General features: G+C 41.9%; 1 protein-coding gene across 1 annotated transcript in view; it reads right to left on the bottom strand.

Annotated features, from left to right (window-relative positions):
- SIM1 (SIM bHLH transcription factor 1) overlaps positions 1 to 24583 on the bottom strand; it is a 58136-nt gene that overhangs the window by 18331 nt on the left and 15222 nt on the right. Inside the window, exon 8 of the mRNA XM_050949269.1 lies at positions 23468 to 23615. Within this exon, the coding sequence (XP_050805226.1) occupies positions 23468 to 23615 (148 nt within the window). The remainder of the gene's footprint in view (positions 1 to 23467; positions 23616 to 24583) is intronic.

Genomic DNA, 24583 nt, shown 5'->3' with positions numbered 1-24583 from the left:
CCCTCCATGGTATTGGAATCCCCCAGATTCCTTGTCTTCAATGACCTCAACCTTCATATAGACTGTATCCGTGATACAGTAGCATTGATCTCATGGCCCACATGAAAACCACAGGATTCTACCAGTCAGTCTCTAACCTACACATGCAGCCAGATGTTATGTTGGATCTTATTTTCAGCCTAGCACTGAATACTGGAGACCAACATACCACTGTCCTGGTCTGGTCACCATCTATCCAAAGGTCAGAGCTTTCCCTCCCTCCAGGATAGTGAGCAGCCAAAGCTGGTCTGCTCCTGAGAAACTTCAGAACTTCCTCAATTTCCAACTCACCCTATTTGAACAAGTCACCCAAATACAAGGCCAGTGCACCAATGAGTTAGTACAATACTACAGTCCCTGTTCTCCACTACTATTGATGCCTTGGCCCCAAGCTAGCCACTCACCCACAGTGACCAAGAAGATCACAGTGGTTCACAGATGAACTACTGCAGATTAAGCACACAGGCACAAAGTTAGAATGGCAATGGTGAAAAAATATATTCTGACTCCCTCCACCTGCACCACAAACACCTGCAGGACAACACCACTACCATAACGGAGAAACAACAAGCCTTCTACCCCTCCCCAATCAGCATTGCAGAATCATGGCCAGCCAAGTTATTTTGCATAGTGAGCTGGCTAGTCAGCCCAGACTGCATAGCCCAGATGACAGATCAAGCACTGATTGTTGTGAAGAGCTGCCTCCCCTGATAAGATCAACCAAATATATATTGAGCTAACTGAGGAAAAACTCCACCTCTGACCAAGTTGTATTATCCATCCCACTACCCCAACTAAGTTTGGTCCCATCACACATGCCAAAGCTCAGGATGCTCTGAAAAATACAAGAGCTACAAGCGAAAAGTCTCCGTGCCCCTGTAAAAAAGATCCATGTCCCTCCTGGCTGGTAGTAGCCAGTGAAGAACTATGCCTGCAACTTACCGAAGTAGTCAATGCCTTCTTTAGAGAAGCACAACTACCAAACTCCTTGGAAAATGCAATAGTTATCTCAGCCCTCAGAAAGCCAACACCCTGAAGATCTCTCCAGCTACTGTCCTGCTCCATCCTCCCATTCCTGGGCAAAATAAGTGAGAATGTTGTAGCCACCAAATTCTAACATATGACGTCAGCCAATATCCTGGATACCTCACAATCAAAAGTCAGACCAGGACACAGCACAGAGATGGCTCTAATGGCACCAAAAGACAATCTCCTCCCGGCCCTGAACACAAGTTAGACCTCCATGGTCATGCTGTTGGACCTCATTGCAGCCTTTGACAGAGTGGACAAGGTGCTATTAATCCCCTATGATGGGGTTCACTGACCCCAAACTAAGATTAAAGGTGGTGGAATCTGTACCGATCCAAGGCCCTGTTACTGAGCAGTTGCCAGGCATGCTCCCTGTGGAGGACCTGCTTGAAAGGGAGCTCTAGCAGGCAGGCAGGTAGCTGCTGAAGCAGAGTAATCTACACGGGCAGGACGGAAACTGTGAAACTAGGCTAGGTTTTGACTCACTCCTTTTTCTCCTTCTCCCTGACCAGAGGGAACAACTGGACTCTGAGAGAGAGACAGGAAGCCTCCTTACCCCTGAGCTGAGGCTCTTAATTACTGAGCCTGTGCAAGAAAAAAGGCTGGAGCTGGGGACTGCACACACCACTGGGAAGTAAGAGACCATGGTCTGGTAGATAGGCAGTATGCTACAACCTACAGTGTCATAAGAGAAGGGAGATTCATACAGAAAAATTATTGCCTACGAAATAAAAGAGTTCAATGGATCCCAAAACCCAGACTTTTGCTGGACTCTTTCATGATTGGCCCTCCTTTTTCCTCATTTGAATGTGCTTCACCATAGCGATGAAAGCATCTCTGAGGACCATCAGTGTTCTGTCAAAAACAGAATATAGTCTAATAATTTATGCAGAAGACATATAAAAGTATTGGGACAAACTCTTGCTCACAGAAGTTAAAAAGGTTCTAACTCATCAGCTCTCACAGATACACATCTGTATTGATACATGATAATCCTGTGCCATCTATCCTGGGAGTTTAACTTAACAGCAGTAACACCACTACTGACGATATGAGCATATTGTCATATCAATACTTGGCAATCTGTGGCAGTGGCTTCCCTCTTTATTGTGGTACTGCGGTTGCTGGCTTAGTTTCCTTCATTGGGTAATTGAACCATCCTGCTCAACCCAGACTCCACCCATTCTGGAATACAACAGCAAATCTTCTCATCTTTGCCGCAGAGAACTGGAGGAAGGAACCTTCTCCACCTTCTGCTAGACGTTCTGGCATTGAGCCCCCGAAGGTGGTCACAAGGGTGACCAGGCCCAAATTCTATGCCCTCTACAACTCTTTACTCCTTCCAGGGCCCTTACTAGAAAGGCCCAGAACTTTTCTCCTTCTACAGCCTCTTCTTGTTCTTCAGGAAAGGGAGTTGTTTGTATCATCTAACACTTCATCCCAGCACTTCTTGCTGTACCAGCTTCTAACTCCCATTAGCCCTGGGAACTACAACTCCCAGAATTTCCCTATCCTAAGCTGAAACAAGAAGAGAGCCTGTAGTTTATCTTAAAGGGCCAGTACATCCTTTTACACAATCATCTTCTAATAGCAATGCCTTGAATTAGCTTTAATCCACTACTAACACAATGTAAAGGTCATTGACGCAGTACAATGTGATTTTGGTATTATCTGAACATAAATGTGAGTGTAAGGGGATATTTATACAATAGGGTTACACATTGTAAACATGATTACCTAATGTTTCTGAGGAGACATAGCAAGCATCTATCCCCACAGTAGAAAGCGTGTTGTCGTTTTAATTGTTCAAGCTATTGGTCCTCAAGCTATTGAACCATGGGTTGGATCCACTAATTACATATAGTCATCGTTCACTGTGCTTATACACAGGTATTGTATTGTTATTTTTAAAATAACATATTTCGGCAAATTGGCATGTATGTTGGTTAGTGCCATTGAAGAACTATTTCTGCCAATCTGACATAAAATGGAATAGAAATTGGAATGTTAAACTGAAATAATAAAGAAAACCCCTATTGCTGGAAGTTCACTGTAATCCATACTCCATCTGTTTCACTGGGTTCCTGCCGTTTAGTTTAATTACGCCAGGAGTGAGAAAAGAAGACTATAACTTTTCTTTGTGTCCAAGCACAGTGCTATAATAAATCATTTTTCTACTTTTGAAAAAATGTATCATGGCTGCTTTCTACCCTCTCTCAGTGTTGACAAAACCTCATTCAGCTGATGAATAAAAGGAAAACAGTTTCTTGCTCTTTGTTGTCTCCATTACTTTCTGAAGCAGCAGGTGGCACAACAGACTGGACAATTTTCTCATCTGTTATCTCCTATGCTCCTGTACAGAGTATCTCAGCAATGCTGAAAAAAGCCACAGTCTGCTTACAAGATATATAAGATAAGAAGGGGAATTCATGTAACCTTCCTTAATGCTGTTAGTAGTGATGGGTGAATCATCCTCTACTCCCTTCATCTTAAATGTAAAGCAAACTTTTTCTGAAGTTTAAAAACATTTTGTGAAGTTTCCTACCCACCTTCCCTTCAGTTTTCAGTTTAATACACTTCTGTACTTCCAAGTTCAAGTCAGGACCAGAAGCAGAAATGCCCATATACAATGGGAAAGGCTGCTCTCTGGCATTTCTTGCCTAACCAGAAGCAGGAAGTATCAAACATCTTGCAAGAAGCTCAGCTCTTGTGAGATTTCCAAGCTAAGGGTGCAATCCTGCACCCATTTACACCAATGGCAAAAATCAGTGAGATGAAGAGCAGACTTTAGTTTTGGATACTCAAGGAGTTTGTTTAATTTCAGTAGGTATCCAAATTTTACCATGCTTACCTGAATTGAAAAGAACCTCTGAACCTTCTGCAGTTCCCTCATCACCTGTTACCAGACTTCATTGGGGTTCTGTTGTGTGACCTTGGGCTACTCATGTCACCTTTCAGTGCCTCAGTTTCCCCATCTGTAAATTGGGATAATGATACTCACCCTCCTTTGCAAAACACTTTTAGATGAAAAGCATCACACAGGTCTGATCCAAATCCCATTGAAGTCAATGAAAAGGCTCCCTCTGACTCAGTGGGCTTTGGATTAGGCCCTTCAAGAGATTACTTACTATTATGGTTAAGAATAAGATGAGTTTGGGCAGTTCTGAGTTCCAGGCATTTCTTTCCTCATAAACGGCATTAAGAAGTCTGCATGGGTAGCATACAGCTTGTGGAGTCACAGACATATCTTCTCCCATCATGAGAGTCCCACACTGCAAATCCCAGCAAACCTTCAAACACTGAACAATCTCCAAACTAAGGCTTGTCTACACAGTGTGGTAGTGTGCATCATACACTAGCTGGCCCATGCGGATCTTGCTATTGCACACTAAAAACTTCTTACTGCGAGTTCATGTAGTACTGTTTGAAACGGGTCTACATGGGCCAGTTAGTGTGCATTAGAATTCCCCCCACACACACTGATGCATACTACCACACCCCATGAACAGGCCCAAAGGGGCCGAATCAAGTAAATGGTATTTTCTGGACAACTCAAGCATGACATTTCATATAAAGGAACATTTCGATGCCTGCAGATGTTTTCAAAAAGCGACTGCTGGGCAAGTTTTGTATTTTTCCTGCTTGGTGTCTTTTCCCAGATTGTCAGTCCCTCCTGCTGTCAAATTGGTCTGACAGTTAAATAAAAAAGAGTTCTGGCCTCTAGACCATCACAGTACAGCTGCATTTCCAACAATTAGGAGATGCAGTTTATCATTCCCAGCTACATGTATACACAGAAGCAGTATGATTGTTGGCCAAGTAACAACACTTTGTCTGCTTGAATTCGTGAGGTTTTGCCCAAATTAAAGTATGTGTCAAAGATCTATAATTGTTTTATAAATAAAATTCTTATGATAGTTTAGGATAATTATATACAAAGATCATTTACATCTGTACTCACATGTAACTTGGAAAAAATGTAGAATGCATAAAATAAATGTAACAAAATATGATGACACTAATTCCATTCTGTGATGAGAGTCTATAAAAAGTATATCTTTCAAATGTAAGGTGTCTCAGAACACAGTGGGCCAAAATCACATCTGGTATATATCCAATGATTGTGTAAGTAAATGGAGCAATATGTATTTGTGTATAGCTCTCAAGGCTTTTGGATGTTAGAACCTGCTTGATAATGATAAAGTTGGCTAAGGGAAAGGCTGTTTGCTATGCTTTTTGAAAAGTGCCATGAGAACTCTAATGTCTACTTGGACAGTTACCAAATACATAAAGAAAGGAGCTTAGTTCCACATTTCTTTTGACAGCAACTCTAACAGTGAAGAACCTCATGGCATACCCCTACAAAGTCAGTACTGGATGTGTTGTTGGATTGATTGACCTTTTATATCATTGTTTTCCATTACTTTAATTTTTTTTAAAGCACTTTCTAGAATGAACTAAAACCCTGCTAGATGAGGGGTAAAATGGAATTTTTCTCTCTTTAAAAAATGCTTCCTTTGGAAATTGATCTTTGGTCATATTCTCACTTCAGTGTGTCAAGATTTATATATGCACAGTAATTCCTATTAGTCTTAATGGTACACTGGCACACAGATATAAATTCTCACATACCAGCATGAGAATATTCCCATTACTACAAGCATTTTACTGTTGCCCAGGCTACACTTCTCACCTCAATCTTTATCAATGACATTTTTATATGCTGAAATTATTTTGTTTTAGTACCACTGACATTTTTAAGACACTGTACTGGGACCATTGAAATCTGGGTTCAAGCCCCAGCTCTCCCATACACTCCCTGTACAACCTTTGCCAAGTCTCAATATGTGAGATTTTTCAAAAGCACTCGCATGAGTATTGGCCTGCTAAATCCAGGGTTGTGAGTTCAATCCTTGAGGGGGCCATTTAGGGATCTGGGGCAAAAATCTGTCAGGAATGTACTTGATCCTGCCATGAAGGCAGGGGACTGGACTCAACTCCATGACCTTTGAGGTCCCTTCCAGTTCTATACAAGAAAAAAAAAAAACTCTTCCCCCATTGAAGTCAATGGGAGTTTTACCAGTTAGTTCAATAGGAGCAAAGTTAAGCACATTAGGAGCTCTGGAAAATCCCACCTGTAATCTTTCTGTTTTAGCTTCCCATCTGTGAAAATGGGGATAATATTTCCTTTCTCCCATCATCTGTCTCACTAGTCTATTTAAAATATAAGTTCTGCAGGGCAGAGACTGTCTCTTACTATCAGTATGCATGACATATAGCAAAACAGGGCCCTGATCTCATTTGTGACTTCTATTTGCTGCTGTAGCACAAATAATAAGTCTTATGGGGTAGGGACTATCTTTTCGTTCTGTCTTTGTACAGTTTCTAGCACAATGGGGTCCTGGTCCAGAATCCAGGGCTTCTTGGTGCTATAGTAATGCAAATTATTTTATTTATTATTCATTATTATTATTAAGTGTATTTACAGAAAGCAGTACCAAAGCTACTATTGATGCCAAGTGTTTCTTATTATTTGAGAATCTCCATATATTTAACCTAAATGTTTTTTACTCTGTCCTATATCATTTATCCTTGATTAAACTTCTTCTAGATAGTTAATCATTAATGATTTCTTTACAGTTGCTGTGCAAACAGTTCACTCACACCTATGACATATCAAATTTCAGAGACATGTTCTTTAATTGGATTCATTTATTTCTAATCTGCTTAAGTTCTCACTACTGTAATGCTTGACTAAATATACATTAAACTCTCCTATTTAAACTGCTAAAATAAATTTGAGATGTATTCTGTGAACAAAAGTATTTGATTGAACACATGTATTACCACTATTATGTACATGTCTGAGCAGAAATTATTAGAAATAACTCACTAGACAAGCACTTGTGATGCTTATGCAAAAAAAAGGCTTCAGAGTGGTTGCTTTAGACTTTTTGGTGAAGATTTCCAGAAATAGGAAGCTACATTTATGCTCTTAATACCACAAGTAGGAACTTAAATAAATTGTTCTGATTTTCAGAAGTGCTGAGCAACCAGAAGCTCCCACTGGCTTCAATAGGAGATGTTGCATGCTCAGTGCTTTCTATTTTAAAACCAACCCAATTATTTAGAGGTGAGATACTCACCCTGCACTCTGGCCCTTTTACCCCGAGCAGAAGCAGTGTTAAAAGTGCTAAAAGCCCCAGTTCTGGCCGCAGGAGGATTCACCTACTGCAGGCAGTGTCTTTCCAGGACCTCTTTGAAAGCCCTGGACAAGGATGAGGCTGGGGATGGGAGGGCCATGCCAGGGGCAGGGCCACATCACTGCAGAGGATCCTCACAGCACTGTAGTGCATATTGCAGCCTGGGGAGGCTGCTGTAACTTTAACAGGCCCCCAGAGCTATCTAAGGCCTGGTCTACATTACGCGTTTAAATCGATTTTAGCAGCGTTAAACTGATTTAACGCTGTACCCGTCCACACTACGAGGCCCTTTATATCGATATAAAGGGCTCTTTAAATCGGTTTCTGTACTCCTCCCCGACGAGAGGAGTAGCGCTAAAATCGGTATTACCATTTCGGATTAGGGTTAGTGTGGCCGCAAATCGACGGTATTGGCCTCCGGGTGGTATCCCACAGTGCACCACTGTGACCGCTCTGGACAGCGATCTCAGCTCGGATGCAGTGGCCAGGTAAACAGGAAAAGCCCCACGAAATTTTGATTTTCATTTCCTGTTTGCCCAGCGTGGAGCTCTGATCAGCACGGGTGGCAATGCAGTCTCAAATCCAAAAAGAGCTCCAACATGGACCGTATGGGAGATACTGAATCTGACTGCTGTATGGGGAGACAAATCTGTTCTATCAAAGCTCTGTTACAGAATACGAAATGCCAAAGCATTTAAAAAAAAAATCTATAGGCTACACAGTGCTGCGTGACAAGCGTAACGGGAAGCCAGAGACTCAAATGGACGCTCATGGAGGGAGGGAGGGGGGTACTGAGGACTCCAGCTATCCCACAGTCCCCAGCAGTCTCCGAAAAGTATTTGCATTCTTGGCTGAGTTCCCAATGCCTGTAGGTTCAAACATATTGTCCGGCGTGGTTCAGGGAATAGCTCGTCAATTTACTCCCCTCCCCCACATGAAAGAAAAGGGAAAGAAATCATTTCTTGATTTCTTTCAATGTCACCCTATGTCTACTGAATGCTGCTGGTAGACGCGATGCTGCAGCAGTGAAGAGAAGTATCTGCTCCTCTCCTCTCCCCTCCCTGGTGGCAGACGGTGCAGTAGGACTGGTAACCGTCCTTCTTATCAACCTGTGAGTGCTCCTGGCTGGCTTCAGGTGAGGCTGGCCGGGGGCGCCTGGATGAAAATAGGAATGACTCCCAGTCATTCCCAGTAGATGGTACAGAACAGCTGGTAACCGTCTTCATCATAGCAACTGGGGGCTGAGCTTCAATCAGCCCCCTCCCTTTCATGTGAAAAGAAAAGATTCTGTACTGCCTGGACTATCATAGCAGTGGGATGCTGGGCTCCTCTCCCCCACACTGCTTAATGTCCTGCCTGGACTGTCATAGCACCGGGAGGCTGCCTCCCCCTCATTTTATGTCACTAAAAACTCAGTGTTTCTTATTCCTGCATTCTTTATTACTTCATGACACAAATGGGGGGGACACTGCCACGGTAGCCCATGAAGGTTGGGGGAAAAAGGAAGCAATGGGTGGGGTTGTTGCAGGGGCACCCCCCGTGAATGGCATGTAGCTCATCATTTCTGCGGGATCTGACAGCCGCTGTACTCTCTGATACACTGCTTCTCTAGTACATTTGCCCCATATTCTAGGCAGGACTGACTCTATTTTTAGAAACCATAAAGGAGGGATTGACTTGAGGAGTCATTCCCAGTTTTGCCTTTGCGCCCCCGGCCGATCTCAGCCAGGGGCACCCATGATAGCAGCAGACAGCACAGAAGGACAGATAACCATCATCTCATTGCCAAATTACACTGGCAGCAGACGATACAGAACAACTGGTAACCATCTCTGCTATCATGCAAAAGCAAATGAATGCTGCTGTGTAGCGCTGGAGTATCGCCTCTGTCCGCGGCATCCAGTACACATACGGTGACTGTAAAAAAAAAAGCTGAACGGGCTCCATGGTTGCCGTGCTATGGCGTCTGCCAGGGCAATCCAGGGAAAAAGGGCACGAAATGATTGTCTGCCGTTGCTTTCCCGGAGGAAGGAATAACTGACGACATTTACCCAGAACCACCTGCGACAATGATTTTTTGCCCCATCAGCCACTGGGCTCTCAACCCAGAATTCTAAGGGGCGGGGGAGACTGCAGGAACTATGGGATAGCTATGGAATAGCTACCCACAGTGCAACGCTCCGGAAATCGATGCTAGCCTCGGACTATGGATGCACACCACTGAATTAATGTGCTTAGTGTGGCCGTGTGCACTCGACTTTATACAATCTGTTTTATAAAACCGGTTTATGTAAAATCGGAATAATCCCGTAGTGTAGACGTACCCTAAGTTACTCCAGGAGCTACTTCAGCACCAGAAGCAGCCAAAGATTGGGAGGGCACCAGAATGGCTTAAAGCCATGCTAGTCCCCCACCATTGGGCTATGAGTTTTGTGTTGCATTTCTTAGAGGCATAGCACAGACTATCATCCTAGGCACCTAAATATGGACAGGAGAGTCTAACTTCAGGCTCCTATTTTTAAAACTCTTGGCCTTTGGCCCCTATCCAAAAGAGAAATAGTTTCTGCATTCACCTCAAAGCAATTTCCAGAAAGTAAGAACCACCACATGACATTGAGGTCTCTGATAATAAATGCTGGGCCTGGTATAAACAGATGCAGCTCCCACAGAAGTCTACTAACCAAATACAGATGTGGCATAAACAGTGTTGTAGGTTACACAGCATATGCATCTTGGTCAGGTGTACTTGGTAAAATCATGTAACTTGCACTGATTTTGATTGGCCCTTCAAAGGGTGTGCAAAATGAGTGTAACGTACATGCTGAGGGAACAGAAGAGAGATGTGGCAAAACATGTAATATAGGCTGTGAAATAAAGCAGGGTTTCCTGTTTTATTTACATCCTCCTACTAATTGCTGTTCCTGCTGTACACCTTTTCTGTCTCCTCAGACTTAGAATTGGTTGGGAATTTTCTCAGTATTTTTTTCATCTGAAAAGTTTCTCCAGGCCAGAATGCAATTTCTGGTCAACCCCTGAGATGGATACCCTGATCCCAGAATAGTCAACAGCTCAGTGGTTAGGGCACTCATGTAGGATGTGAAAGACCCAGGCCAAGTCCTCACTCTCTCTGACTCAGTCTAAGGTTTTGGTTTTGTTCTGCATCAGAACAGAAATAAATGTTGAAACCCCAACAATTTTTGCTGAATGGAATTCTTGTTTTCAAACCAGCCATACTTGGACTGTAAACTACAATTCTTTTTGCATACCCACTGAATGTCAAAACTGGTGCAAGATACTTGGCTTTATTATTTGCACCCACTCACTTTTATGACTCACAGTGTAACTTACACCACTGAGTATATCACCACTGAAGCGAGCTCTTTATGCCTAAAGCCAAACACAGAAAAACATTTTTGTCAACAATAGTCATTTTACAATTCACCTAATAAAATTAGTATTAAAAATAATAACAAGAATGTATACAGCTTCACCAACATACATAGCATCTAAAACTTACATTGAGACACTGAAAGTAAGTCTACTGGGAGGTGAACAGGTGAAAAGGTACAAATACTGGGTAATAAAACATTTACAAGATAATAGGTATAGGGAATATCTAGTGCACTTTTCCAAGCAAATAAATACAATTTAAAACATGATAATGTCAAGCTACATTCTGTCCTTTTCAATTCAGTTCCAGTTTTCTAGTTAGCACACTAAGGGCCCAATCTTACAAGGGAGTTGAGAGTGCTAAGCACCTGGCAGGATCAAGTCCTTATCGAACACCACTTGGTACTTTGCTACTTTTTCTTTAACTGCTAACCTGATTTAATATCAACAGAATAACCCAAATCAACCTGATTTAATAACAACAGAATAACCCAAGTTGGATAAACAGTCTTTGAAGAGTCTGATTGACACATGCAGTACAAATTGTAGCTCTAGAATTCAGAAGTGTACTTCTCAGGCTGCATGGTGGAATGTTCTATTACTGCAACTCTACGATCTAGCCCTCTGTGAGCATTATTTGAAACTTTATTAGTAGCTAGTTTTATTTCAAATGCAGGAACTCAGTCCTGAAGCCTGAGCTCCTGATCCTGCGTGCTTTACTCAGGCAAAAGGTCCCACTGACTTTAATGGCACTTTTCCCTGAATAAGGAGAGCTGGATCAACTTATTATTAGTCCTTACTCAGGCAAAATATCTAAAAACTACCCGAGGAAGGACTGAATGAAAACTATATTATTTTGTTCTGTATATACAACAGTAATTAGAAATAGAGTACAACCTTGTTTGTGCAAAGCTTTTGGCTGGATTTTGGATACACAGGGCTCTAGATGGAGGAGAGAACCAGCCTAAGAGTTTTAAAATAGCAGCACTACAGGCCCCCAACCCAGAGCACAGTAAAGAGAGGATAGAAAGTCCCCTATCAGAGGCTAGTTGTGAAAGGGCTGCAACTCTGGGCACAGCACAGATACAAAAATGATGGATGGGTTTAAAGAACTTCACTCTGGGTTAACTCAAAGTGTCCACATACGGCTAAGGGATAAGGCTGAACACTGATTAATCAGACACTTCAATTACCAGAGCTGTACTGACACTTCAGCAATATAATGGCAGTTAATTTCAATATTGCTGGTATATAGTTGCCCCAAAGACTTACACACAGTGGGATGAAGATAAAAACTATGGCTGTTCTTTATTAGGCTTCAACAAAGCAATAACAACATGCATAAATTCAACCCTATTCAGCAGTACATCAGTGGTTTGAGCATTAGCCTACTAAATGCAGGGTTGTGAGCTCAACCCTTGAAGGGGGCCATTTAGGGATCTAGGGCAAAAATCTGTCTGGGGATGTGTCCTGCTTTGAGCAAGGGGTTGGACTAGATGACCTCCTGAGGTCCATTCAAACCTTGATATTCTACGATTCCATAAAAACGTCTAAGAATGTGCTTAGCTTTAAGCATGTGCTTAAGTCTTATTGATTGCAAAATTGACATCATTGGAATTTAAGCACATGCTTAAATTAAAGTTAAATTTAAATATGTTAAGAGCTGATTATATGCTCAAGTGCTTCACTAAATTGAGGCCTGACCGCTATATATTGTGTTATTTTATCCATGTTGCTTAATTGTACTAAATGGCTGATATTAAAGGATACCAACAACAACTAATTAGGCATTTAACCATTTTTTAAAGCATGTGATTGACATCTGACTATAGTCACCACAAATGTTTTCAGAAGAGCCAGATGCTGTATCCTTCTTCACACAGCTTCCACAAGTAGTCTCCCTGAAGTGAATGAGGCTATTTCTGGAGTAGGTTATTCAGTATGAGTATGGGTGTCAGAATCTGGCTCATGCTGAAAAGTGAAAACAGATCTCATTTGAAGCACGTACTTGCCATGGGTGAAAGGAGAAAAGAGATTAGTTACTTAGCACTTAATTTAAGGCATGTTTGTCAGGAAGCAGGGCCTGCAGCAGAGCCAATCTCCAGGCAATTTAATGAGTGCAGCTGGCCTGTAAGGGTACATCTGCACAGCAAAGAAAAACCCATGGCTGGCTCATGCCAGCCATCTCAGGCTTGTTGGGCTTGAGCTGTTGGGCTGTTTCATTGCTATGTAGATTTCTGGGCTTGTCTGGAGCTCAGGTTCTAACCCTGTGAAGTGGGTGGGTCCCAGAGCTCGAGCCCAGCCTGAGCCCAGAATTCTACACTGTAGTGAAACAGTACTGGCCAGCCACAGAGTTTTGTTTGCTTTGTAGACTAATAAGCTGCCTGATGGGCTACACTGCCTGATTGTTGGGAAGAGTTAGCAGACTGGCTCTTAAGCCCAGCAGCAGCAGTTCAATGGCTGTTTTCACAATGATTTACCCATGGCTGTGTGAGCACCTGCCTTGCCTTTCTCCAGGTAACCCAATCTTGACCTCTGGTTTCATTACGTGTCTAGAGCCAGACTAACACGGCTATCCCTCTGATACTTGGTTTCAGTACCTGATTTCTGACCCGTGGCTCTTGGCCTGGCTTCTGACTCTGACCCTGGGCTCTGACTATTGACTCCTGCTCCAACCACGAGGCAAAACCACCCATATCCAGAGGTGAAAGTAAGCCAGTACGGTCCAGTACGGCGTACTGGCCAGAGCTGGTACACCGTGCCAGACTGGACCGGCTTCCTGGGCAGTGATTTAAACGGCCCAGGGCTCCAGCCTCTGCAGGGAGCCCCGGGCCCTTTAAATCCCCACCAGAGCTCCGGTAGCCAGGCTCGGGTGGGGATTTAAAGGGGCTGGAGCTCCAGCCACTGCGGGAAGCCCCACACCCTTTAAAGCGCTGCTGCCAGAGCTCTGGCAGCAGGGCTTGGACGGCACTTTAAAGGGCCCAGGGCTCCCCACAGCGGCCAGAGCCTCAGGCCCTTTAAATCACCGCCGGAGCTCCAGCGGTAGGGTTCAAGCAGTGTTTTAAAAGGCCTGGAGCTCCGCGGCGGCCGGAGTCCCGGGCCCTTTATTTCACCCCACAGCTCCGGGGCTCCCAGCCTTCTCTGCAGCTGGTAGCTCCAGGGTGATTTAAAGGCCTTGGGGCTCCCAGCCACAGTCAGAGCTCCCGGGCCTTTAAACTCCTCTTCCAGTTGAGGCCACGCCTCTTCTGGCTGAGGTCACATCCCCACTCAGGACTCTGGCATACCGGTAAGTCCTTTCAGTTACTTTCATCCCTGCCCATAACCCAGTCACTGATAATATTATATATATATATATACACACACACACACACATCAAGACAGTTTGTGCCATGAGGGAGACAGAAGAGCTGAGGACTGAAATCAGAAGCAGAATAATAGTTTGTCTTTGAAAAAAAATAAGCCACTAGTTTTGAATATCAAAACTGACCCATGGAAATTACAATGAAATTACATGCAAAACAAAGAAGTGGGAAACCTACTGAACCAAGAAACACTGCAGAGTGAAGCATGAAGGAGACTAAGGAAACAGTAAACTAGTAAAATTGCTTAAGGAACAGTGTTGCAGATGTCCGTGCAGGAGCTATGGGCCAATTGCCTTCCTCCTACCACTTCCACACAAAACCCAACAAACATTGCACAAGAGATCAAACAGGGCTGGTCTGGAAGGAGTCTTCCAACACTCAACTCAATCGCTTGGCATAAAGATGGCGCACAGCCAATAATGCAAGCCATAGAATGTAGCAGCAGTTGGAGCGCAGCATGTAGTAGGGGAGAGCTATGTGTATGGATAGTGGCAAATCCACTGGCTGTTCCTCCACCCGGCCTGCCACCACCATCAAGCCCTTGCTGCACTGCCACAGAGAGGGGCTCCATTACACATAGCTCTGAGACATTCAGAGTTTGAACATTATGTCCTTTCCCATTCCACCCAGGCAGCAGGACCACTGACATGCTCTTTAGGGTTTTCTATTCCTACCTGCCTGCAGAGGCATGGGGGAATTGTACCATTTGGCCCAGAAAGAGGAGTAATAAGGAGTGAGGATCTGAATGGAAGAGTAACAAGAAAGGAACCTTGTCTGACATGGCCGTACAACGCAAAGCAGTTGCAGCCTCCTCCAGACAACTTGGATGGAATGTTCAAGTTTTATCATCTGATGAAACACAAGCCAACAAACTGCACTCTGAGGACAAAGCTTATACTGTATATGGAAGCATGAAGGAGAAATTCTAAAAGAACACCACTCTGGTCCCTTATTATACAGCTGGTGAAAGCACTATCATGAAGCATGACTGAATTTTTTCTGAATCTGTTGGCAATCTTTGTTTCCATGATGGTAGAATCAACATTGAACTGCATTAGGTGATATTATTATTAGCATCAAAAAAGATTCCCGTGGGAAGGAAGGACAGGAGCGGATTTATTTTGCATATGACATTGGTCAAAAGCTCACAAAAAAATGAAAGAAAGAGAAAAAATCATAGAATATTAGGATTGGAAGAAACCTCAGAAGGTCATCTAGTCCAATCCCCTGCTCAAAGCAGGACCAACACCAACTAAATCATCCCAGACAGGGCTTTGTCAAGCCGGGCCTGTCATAAACAGATAGCTAAGGGTTAATGTTCTTTTACCTCTAAAGGGTTAACACAGGGAACCAAACACCTGACCAGAGGACCAATCAGGAAACAAGACTTTTTCAAATCTGGGTGGAGGGAAGTTTTGGGTGTGAATTCATTGTTCTTTGTCTTGGGTCTGACCCTCTCGGCTCTGAGAGTGATTTTTCTATCTCCTGGCTTTCTAATCTTCTGTTTCCAAGTTGTAAGTACAAGGATAGTAAGATAATAGGTTTATATTGTTTCCTTTTGTATTTACATGTGTGTAGTTGCTGGAATGTTTTGAATTGTATTCTTTTTGGATAAGGCTGTTTATTCATTTTTTTCCTTTAAGCAATTGACCCTGTATATTGTCACCTTATACAGAGACTATTTTAATGTCTTTTTCTTTCTTTTTTTATATAAAGCTTTCTTTTTAAGACCTGTTGGAGTTTTTCTTTAGTGGGGACTCTAGGGAATTGAGTCTGCAGCTCACCAGGGAATTGGTGGGAGGAAGAAGTCAGGGGGAAAATCTCTTTGTGTTAGATTTACTAAGCCTGACTTTGCATACCCTCTGGGTGAGGGGGAAGAGAGATTAGATCTCTCGGTACTTGTGTTTCCAGGACTGGAAGCAGGGAATCTCCTAGGGTCGTCCAGGGAGGGAAGCCTGGGAGGAAGTAACAATGAAACAATGGGAGGGGGTTATTTCCCTTTGTTGTAAGACTCAAGGCATCTGAGTCTGGGGGTCCCCCAGGGAAGGTTTTGGGGAGACCACAGTGAGCTAGGCACTGTATAATTCCTAGCTGGTGGCAGCGATACCAGGTCCAAGCTGGTAACTAAGCTTGGAGATTTTCATGCTAACACCCATATAGATTCCAGGACGAAGCAGGGAATCCTGCTCCCTAGGTAACCCATTCCAGTGCTTCACCACACTCCTAGTGAAAATCCTCTGAAGTAAATGGGAGTTTTGTATCAGTAAGAGTTTCAGGACTTAGCCCATAATTTTTAGTGTCTTGGCCATTAATGTTACCCGGTTTAAAGCCTGAAAAGGAATTTAGAGTGAATTTAAAAAAACAGTAGCTAAGAAAACCTGCATGCACAAAGAACTAAAGTAGCATGTTGTGGACATCAGGAAGCTAATGGTGGACAAACAAAATACTGAAGAGAGTAGCTCAACAGTACTTTTATTAAATTTCATATTTTTATTTTTTTCTCTGCAGTATGTACCTGCAAACTGCTGTAGTTGAGTAAAGACCAGTATTCAGTTACGTGATTTCTTTATACTTCTAATCAAATCATCAGTTGAATGACAATGGGGTCTTTTTACATCTATCAAATAATATGAGTAAATAAAATAGGCAGGGAATGTGAGAACAGCAAAACTTCCAATGGCTTTATTGGAGAACAGGTTTGGGCCATTCCTACTAAGGAATAGTAAGGTAAAGCAACAATTTTTTATGCTCAGTTCACTGTTTTAAATATTTGGGGGGCAAATACAGTGGCCACAGTTAAATCTATGTAACTGTGAGCCTGATATGCAAACACTTACTCACATCAGTAGTTCCATAACTCAGTGGTATTACTCATAAATAAAGTAGCTCATATGTGTAAATGAAGGAGTTAAGCCTGTTATAGGCAGGTAATTAACATTACTATTGTATTCCTAAGGCCCTCCATTTTCAACTTTTACTTATTTTTTTAACTAAAATACTGAAGATATACACACGTGTATGCGTGTGTGCATGTGTACATACAGTTAATACACAATTCATGAAATAAACTACAGCATTAAATTGCTTTTACTTTCAATCTCTTCATTATCTGTTGTTTTTTTCCTGTCCTCCCATTCCCCCAGTGTTATTTATATTTACCAAATATAAATCCCCCTATATTTACCAAAACCGTTAAATTAATTTTTGCACAAATTTTCGTTCTTTTTTGTTTTTGTAATAAACACTGACGTTCCCAGAAAATTGTAAACAATATTTTAAAAGTCTTTGTATATTCCCTATGCCATATACTCTTTCACATGGACGCTTTATTGATATAGGGAGTACACCGTGTTATACGGAATATATATATATACACAGTATGGTGGGAAGATGGACATTCCACCAGCTCCTAACAGTCTAGTAGAGATGGGAACACTGAAGCAGGATGGTGAGGAACCACTGGGCCTGTGGTAATGTAAATCCAACTGATGGGAAATCCCATATAGGAAGAGACTAAAGTAAAGGCCATGGAAAGCTGTCTGCCCCCAGGGTTACTAACACTTAAAGCCCACTTATTCTGGCTTTTTATGGATTTCATGAATTTCATCCATCATGCAAAGTGATAACATATTTGATTATGTAGTTAATTTTTAAAAATCTGATAAGACAAAAGACTATAAAATGTACTAAGCACTAAAGTTAAAAGGCATGTTTTATAGATGCAATTAACAGTTAATTTACCCTAAACTTTATTTAATCTCTCATGAACTAAATTTTTTTTGTATATGTTATTTTTGAAATTATCTTTTATACAAATTGCATACTTCAATTTGTGCTTCTAATCAGCCTGTTACATAATACAAGATAATCTGAAGATGTCAACTGGGACTTTTATGTACTTTATTATCATAACGGAGATTATGTGCAATTAAGCATCTAATCCAATTTATCCGTATATGTTAGTGTTACAGCTGCTCTTTTAAATGATAAAGAAAAAATTAAACATATACAGCAAAAGCTCTCCAACATTCTCTAGGGATACATTATTATAATATTTGCTGCTCAGAAAGCCAAAAGATCTTCACTTTAAATTACCCATTTGTTTAAAAAGGGATTGTTTCAATTTAAATATAAAACTAAAACTTCAGCAGTTGCAGTCTATATTAATTGAAACATACTTGAATTGTCTTTAAGCTAAACACGCACAGCTGATAATAATATGAAACCTATGTACATAGAACAAATAAGAAACAAATATTTCTACATCAGATCTTACTTATGTCAATTGAAATACAAAAGAACCGTAAATCTGTATATTTTAAAATAAACCTCAAGTGCCCTATTTTTATTTTGGATACAGTTGTTAAAAATAAATCTTGTTTAAATGGTTGTGATTATAGTATCTTTTGTAAATAGTTCTGTATTTACGCTTATTAAAAGCAGTTGTTCTTAATCCTAGAATGCACTTTTTCAAAGCTAGAGATTTATGGACCACAGCAATTATGGATTTTTTTTTAAATTGAGCAAACTGTTTTTTATCATCTCCATCAGCGGTTCTCAAACTGTAGGTCGGGATCCCAAAGTGGGTTGTGACCCCTTTCGAATGGGGTCACCGGGGCTGGCTTAGACTTCCTGGGACCCGAGAACTTGAGCTCTGAGTGATAGGGATAAGGTGGCAGGTCCCCTGCCTGAGGCTGAAGCCTTTGGAGCTTCAGCTTTACCCCACCCACACCCAGAGCGGTGGGATTCAGGCTTTGCCCTCACAACCCGGGACAGTGGAGCTTGGGCAGACTCAGGCTTCTGTCCCCCCTCCTGGGGTCATGAAGTAATTTTTGTTGTCAAAAGGGGTCATCATGCAATGAAGTTTGAGAACCCCTGATCTCCATGATCCCTACCTCTATCTTTCTTCTCTCATTTTTACATGACCTTAGGTATTCAGCCACAGCAAATACCGGTTAGTGATGCAAATTGTCTATATTTGTTCTGCCTTTTATGACACTGCTTGATTTTGACACTGTTCTGGTTTTCACATGGATAACACTTGTGCAAGTCAATGACTCTTAGACTAAAAACATTAGGGCCAGACTGTAATACTTGTACTCGTGCTCATTAGTAGTACCTTACTCACTCAACATTCCCATTGAAACCAATTGGTCCATTCCAGGCATAAAGTATCATTCAAAGTGTAAAGGCAAAATAGTGTGAAATACCTTTCTGTAAAGCTGCGATCCCTCTTTGATTACTTTCTATCAAAATGTAGTGAGAAAGAGCAGCTAGAATATTTCCAAAGTAACCTCTACACTTGAAATTAACATATCACTCTGTAGTCCTAACCATGGTGCGTTATTATTTCAAGACACAAAATCAATTAGTTTGCATTCCTCATTACATTTTTGAGTTAAATGTACACCAATTTATTTGCAAGGAACAAGTCAAGAAACATTCCTATTTCACCTCTAAGCAGATCTCTTCTAACCGATTTTAGACCATTATTCAACTGTATCTTGTGTGCGGTATGTCTCTGCCAAGAACTGCATCTGTACAAGTGATATTCCATATATCAAACGCTACATAACAAAAGCATGAAAAGAACCTACACCATACACACATACGTCACAGCTGTTCTTAGTTAATGGACTAATCCAGTGCCATCCCTGAGGAACTTTAGTAGCTACAGAATTTATATTAGAATAAATAATATTTAAAATTGCATACTTTGAGAGCAACAGAAGAACCTTTATTCTGATTTCCTGAAAACAAGATCTATAATACGGATCAGATCCAAAGTCCACTGAAGTCAATAGGAGTCTGGTGTCTCAAGTTTCTCTTTCCCCCCTATATTTTCAGTCCCTGTGTTCCACATTTGAGTGATAAAATGCTGACAGGCAGGAGTAACGATGGATAGCTGAGAGACAATTAACTCAATTCTACATAAGGTGAGTTCAGCAAACCCCCCTGACTCCTCTAAATGTGAACTTTCTTCTACAATAGCTTTCATCCACTTCTGTCTGCTAGTCACAGTGTTATCGGCTGTTTCTGAGGTTGACTATATCTCATTTCTAAAAATCCATCCACTTATCTACCTGCAAAGTACTATGAAACAGAATATTGTCTGTTCTTATCACTCAGCTTCCAAACTGCAGGCTATCAGTAGACTAAAAATGACAATAAATGATGCGCGTGTCTTGGGAATCTCTTGTGGTTATTATTATTGTGGTAACTTTACTGCAGAAAAATATTACATGATTTCTTGTTCGACAGAGCACTAATGAAGAGATGGTCAGACTTGATTGAACCTCGGGGACCTAGACATACCAAAACAAGGTTTAAATGTAGTCATAGTGTCTTTGCATTGCGAATTTCAGCCTTCTACAGCACATGGCAGTTGTAGTAGCCAATAATAAGCATCACAGCATTTACCATCTGCCTTTGACATAAGCTGTTTTTCCTTTCTATTTCTGCACTTGAGACAATTAATTAAAGAGCAAAAGCTATTCTTAAATAGCTCGATGCATCGTAAAGTTGCTACATAATCCATTGTTTTAGGAGAAACTTCTGAGGGATTTTTAATAAATAATTTTCCAATAAATGGCAGCCTGGCTGAAAATATATCAATATTTTATATTGAGTGAAAAGGAAGACTCCACCTCATAAAAAATACCGAAACATTAATTGAAACTAAAGAAATGGGATCACTGTCTATTTCCGTAACACACACACACACACACACATACACACATTGTACTCAGAGGGCCCAATCTACTTCCATTTAAGACAACTGGAGTTTTTCCGTTGACTTCAAAAGGAACAAGATCGGCCCCCTAGTGTTCTCCAACATTTGACAGTTTGGGAATATTTTAAGCCTCTGCTTCAAGGCCTCCTTGAACCACTGTTGGGTGTTCTCTCTGTGCTGCTGTATTTAAAGGTATGTATTTGAACAGAACTCACTTAACACTCTGTTACCTTGGAAAGAAGGGACATACAGAACACATCTATGCTCAGATTTGCTGCTACCATGGATAATCAATACAAATCCACTTAATTGGCTAAAACAATGTAAATCAGCCCTCTGCAACCAGATGTAGGATGTCCACAGCAAACAAACTGCAACCTGTTCATTGTAAAAAAACAGACCCTGAACCACTCGACGGTCTAGTACCCACCACCTTAGGCACATTATTTGTGATCAAAGCATTTGCATACAGCTAAAGATACTGGAATTGCATATGGATTTAACAGTAGGTCCAATCTTGCTGTTCTTACGCAGGCAGTATGCCCATTAAATCATTGGGAATTTTGCCTGAGAAAGGACTGCAAGCTTGGTCCCAGTGTGATTTACACCATTTTTACAGCCTCTTTTTTCCTCTCTTGCCCAGTAAAGCAAGTAACTATTCTGGTGATTAAATGCTTTCCTTCACAATCGCTGTCCTGTTTCCGTTACATACTGGAATAGTTGTTACGCAGAGAGAACAAGTGACAATCAATAGGAAAAGGCTATCTAGTTATTCCCAAGCAAACAAAACAGACTTTTTCAAAATGACCAAAAGCAGAAATTAATTATCCAGTGGGAGGTTTCATTTCCACGCAGGTTATTTAAGGTAGGTCTGTGCTCTGGATAAAATATGACTGCTAACCACTGGCCCTCACAGGAAAACAAGCCTAGTACTTGTGAAGCCTCTGACATACAAAGCACCTTAGTATGTTATTTTCTTTTTCTTTGAAAAATGGTTACAATATACAGACACTTTTCTTGGCTGATCAACATTCATGTTTTACGAATGTTTTAATCTGTGAAATACATTTGGGCCTCTCACCTTGTGTTTAGTTGAGAAGTCTAACATTTGTGAAATATAGGCATTAACAGGACTTACGCTTTGGGAGTGCAGAGATATAAACGTATGGAAAGGCTGCAATGTGTGTGATGTGTCAATTCCCTCCTTCTTCAGTCTTGCCGCTGCTGTTTACTCCTACTTTGCTTTTTTGTTGTTTTTTTTAAAGCGATTAGGATTTTCCTAGCTACCTGCTGTGAGCCTAAGAGTCCATCTATGGAAGAAAACCAGGGTTTTCTCCATACACAGGAAAGCTCACCCAAACCAAATGTATGTTATTCCCCCATGAGCACGGAAGTCTCCATATTGAATCAAGCAGAGAATACATACTTTTATTGTCGAGTACAGTTGCTAATAATCATAGATTGAACTCTGTAATATTGTCACTCTAATGTATAAAGGACCCTCCCCCATCCAATTAAGTGGACGCTCCTTAAAAGAGTACCATTTGAAAGACCATAGTCACTGTTTCCAAATAAACAACTTCATTTTTATGTCTGCCTTAAAACATGAACTGCCAAAACAATAAATTGCCTGTGTGTATGTTAAACCCAAAAAAGTAAGATAATTCTGCTTTAAGGATATAAATCTCTGCAGAATGTTAATCCATTCTGGGGGGAGGAAACTTTAGCTTATCAATTTTCAATAGTTACATTTGAGTGGAGAATGAAATAAATCAGCGTTGGACTATAAGTATGTACATGTGCAGGTATACTGCACTTACAATATCATGAATGTTTTCTTCACTAACAAAACAAACAGGTCACATGATTTGAATGACACATCACTTCTGCCCGCAGCAATCACTATTTCTATAAAAATAGTATTAGCATTATCATAATAAATAAGTCCAGCCAACCTGCCGGAGGTAATTATAACTCATCCATTGGACCCAGGTATTGCAGCTTATGCAGCAGGTACCGTACAGGTCTGATACTCCTGCAATACCCAAGTACAGCCAAAATTTTCAGCATTAACTCTGAACCTTTTTGCCTTGGGGGAGGTGGGAGAGGTTAAACTGAGAACCTTCTGGTCACTTAAACTTTCTTTGTGGTTCAATATAAGGCTCAGTTTCTCAGAACAAAAAAGAAATCTCAGAGCTTTGATAGAGACTCTGGATGATATTAAGAACTTCAAACCCCAGATTTTTGAAAAGAAAAACAGATGTCCTGTTTGTTAAGTATAAATAACTCTGTACACTCAACCCTTTTTTTTCTGACGCTGCATTAAATTTTATTTAAAGCTGGGTACATTTAAACTGTAAAAAGAGAGCGAGAGGGAGCCGAATATGTGGGCGACAAACCTCTAAATCTTTTCCCTAGCGAAAGAGGAAAAAAAGAAAAGTCAGACGGGAACCTTTCATCGAGATGAAAGTGCTCCCTGGGTTTCCCAGCCAGGCCAGCCCGGTGTGTCTGCCCTGGTCAGTTGCAGCACTGAGCGGATTTAGCAGACTTAGGCTTAGAGGAAGAGAGAGACTGTGGAGCTAGGTCTGTTCCAAGCAAGCCGCTGCGCTGTGGCGGAGCAGGGCCCCTTTCTAGCTACGCGTTTCCACAAGGCCTTTCCCCTCTGGCGCGCCTCGTCCGCCCAGTTTAGAGCAGCCCCTGGACTCACTTACGTGAGGACGTAGTTGACGCTGACTATGCAGTGTGGCCTCGAGGACCTGCTGTTGTGCACGATGGTGGCATAGCTCTGCACCCACACCCAGCCGCCGTGCTTGGCCAGGAAGCGGTAGTATTTGGTGGTCACCTGCCCTTTCACGAGCACTGCGGAAGATACAAAAGAAGGGAAAGGACCTCAGTGGAGCACCGCTGCTGCCGGCATTCCCCCGCCCCCGCCCCGGGAAGGGTTACCCGCTCACTGGGGAAGCCCACGTTGCTTTTGTTAGCTGGAGCTCAGATAAAGGGCTACAGCTACGTCTCAGGGCAAACGGGTGCTTTAGTAAAGGCAAAACTACAGATCCGAACGGTGTGTGTGTGTGTCCTGGTGACAATGATCCCGCGCCCACTGCAGTTAATGAGGAAACTTCCACTGGCATCAGAGGTGCGGGCTTAGTGCGGATAAATTCATGTCCGGAAATTTCCAGACAACAACTGACCCCCTCACTTATGTGTCTCCGGGGTAATCAATGCATGTCTGCACATCAACAAAAAAACGTTCACGGAGTCTAAAGGAAACTACATGCCACTACGTATTTCACAATAATAAATAATACTGCACAGTCCACTACTGGGGGGAAATATTTTTCAGATCTCTCTGTCATCGCGATTTTTAAAAGAACATTTAAAATGGGTTTTGCCTCTACTTGTGTCTGTTCCATTTTCTGTAAATGGGAAGAAAACTTACAGGAAACGAATATATTTTTCATCCATTCATTCCCCCACCCTCTCCGTGTATTAATGTCAGCGTGATATTGAAATAAAAATCGGATCTGCGAATACCACCGTTCCAAAGAAATGTGTACATAGGATTCGAGTGGCATTGTGGGGCTGGAGAGAGGGAGTCTGGATTTTACTGGCAGGCTCTTCTGGAGCCGGGAAAAGATTCCCAACTGAAATGCCTGAGATTTGATCGCTTTAGTTCTTTCCTCCTAACGGGTTGCTGAGGGAAAGCATCAGTGAGATAGAGACCCCATGCAACTGCTCCTTCTTGTCCACTCCCCACCCCCTCGCAGCCTCGATTTCGTCCTAGGTGTAAATCAAATAAGTCCGGGTTTAGAGGGAGAAGGCTAACA

This window comes from Gopherus flavomarginatus, chromosome 4, assembly GCF_025201925.1.
Source record: "Gopherus flavomarginatus isolate rGopFla2 chromosome 4, rGopFla2.mat.asm, whole genome shotgun sequence".
Classification (NCBI taxonomy): domain Eukaryota; kingdom Metazoa; phylum Chordata; order Testudines; family Testudinidae; genus Gopherus; species Gopherus flavomarginatus.
This window is presented reverse-complemented; position numbering and strand designations above follow the sequence as displayed.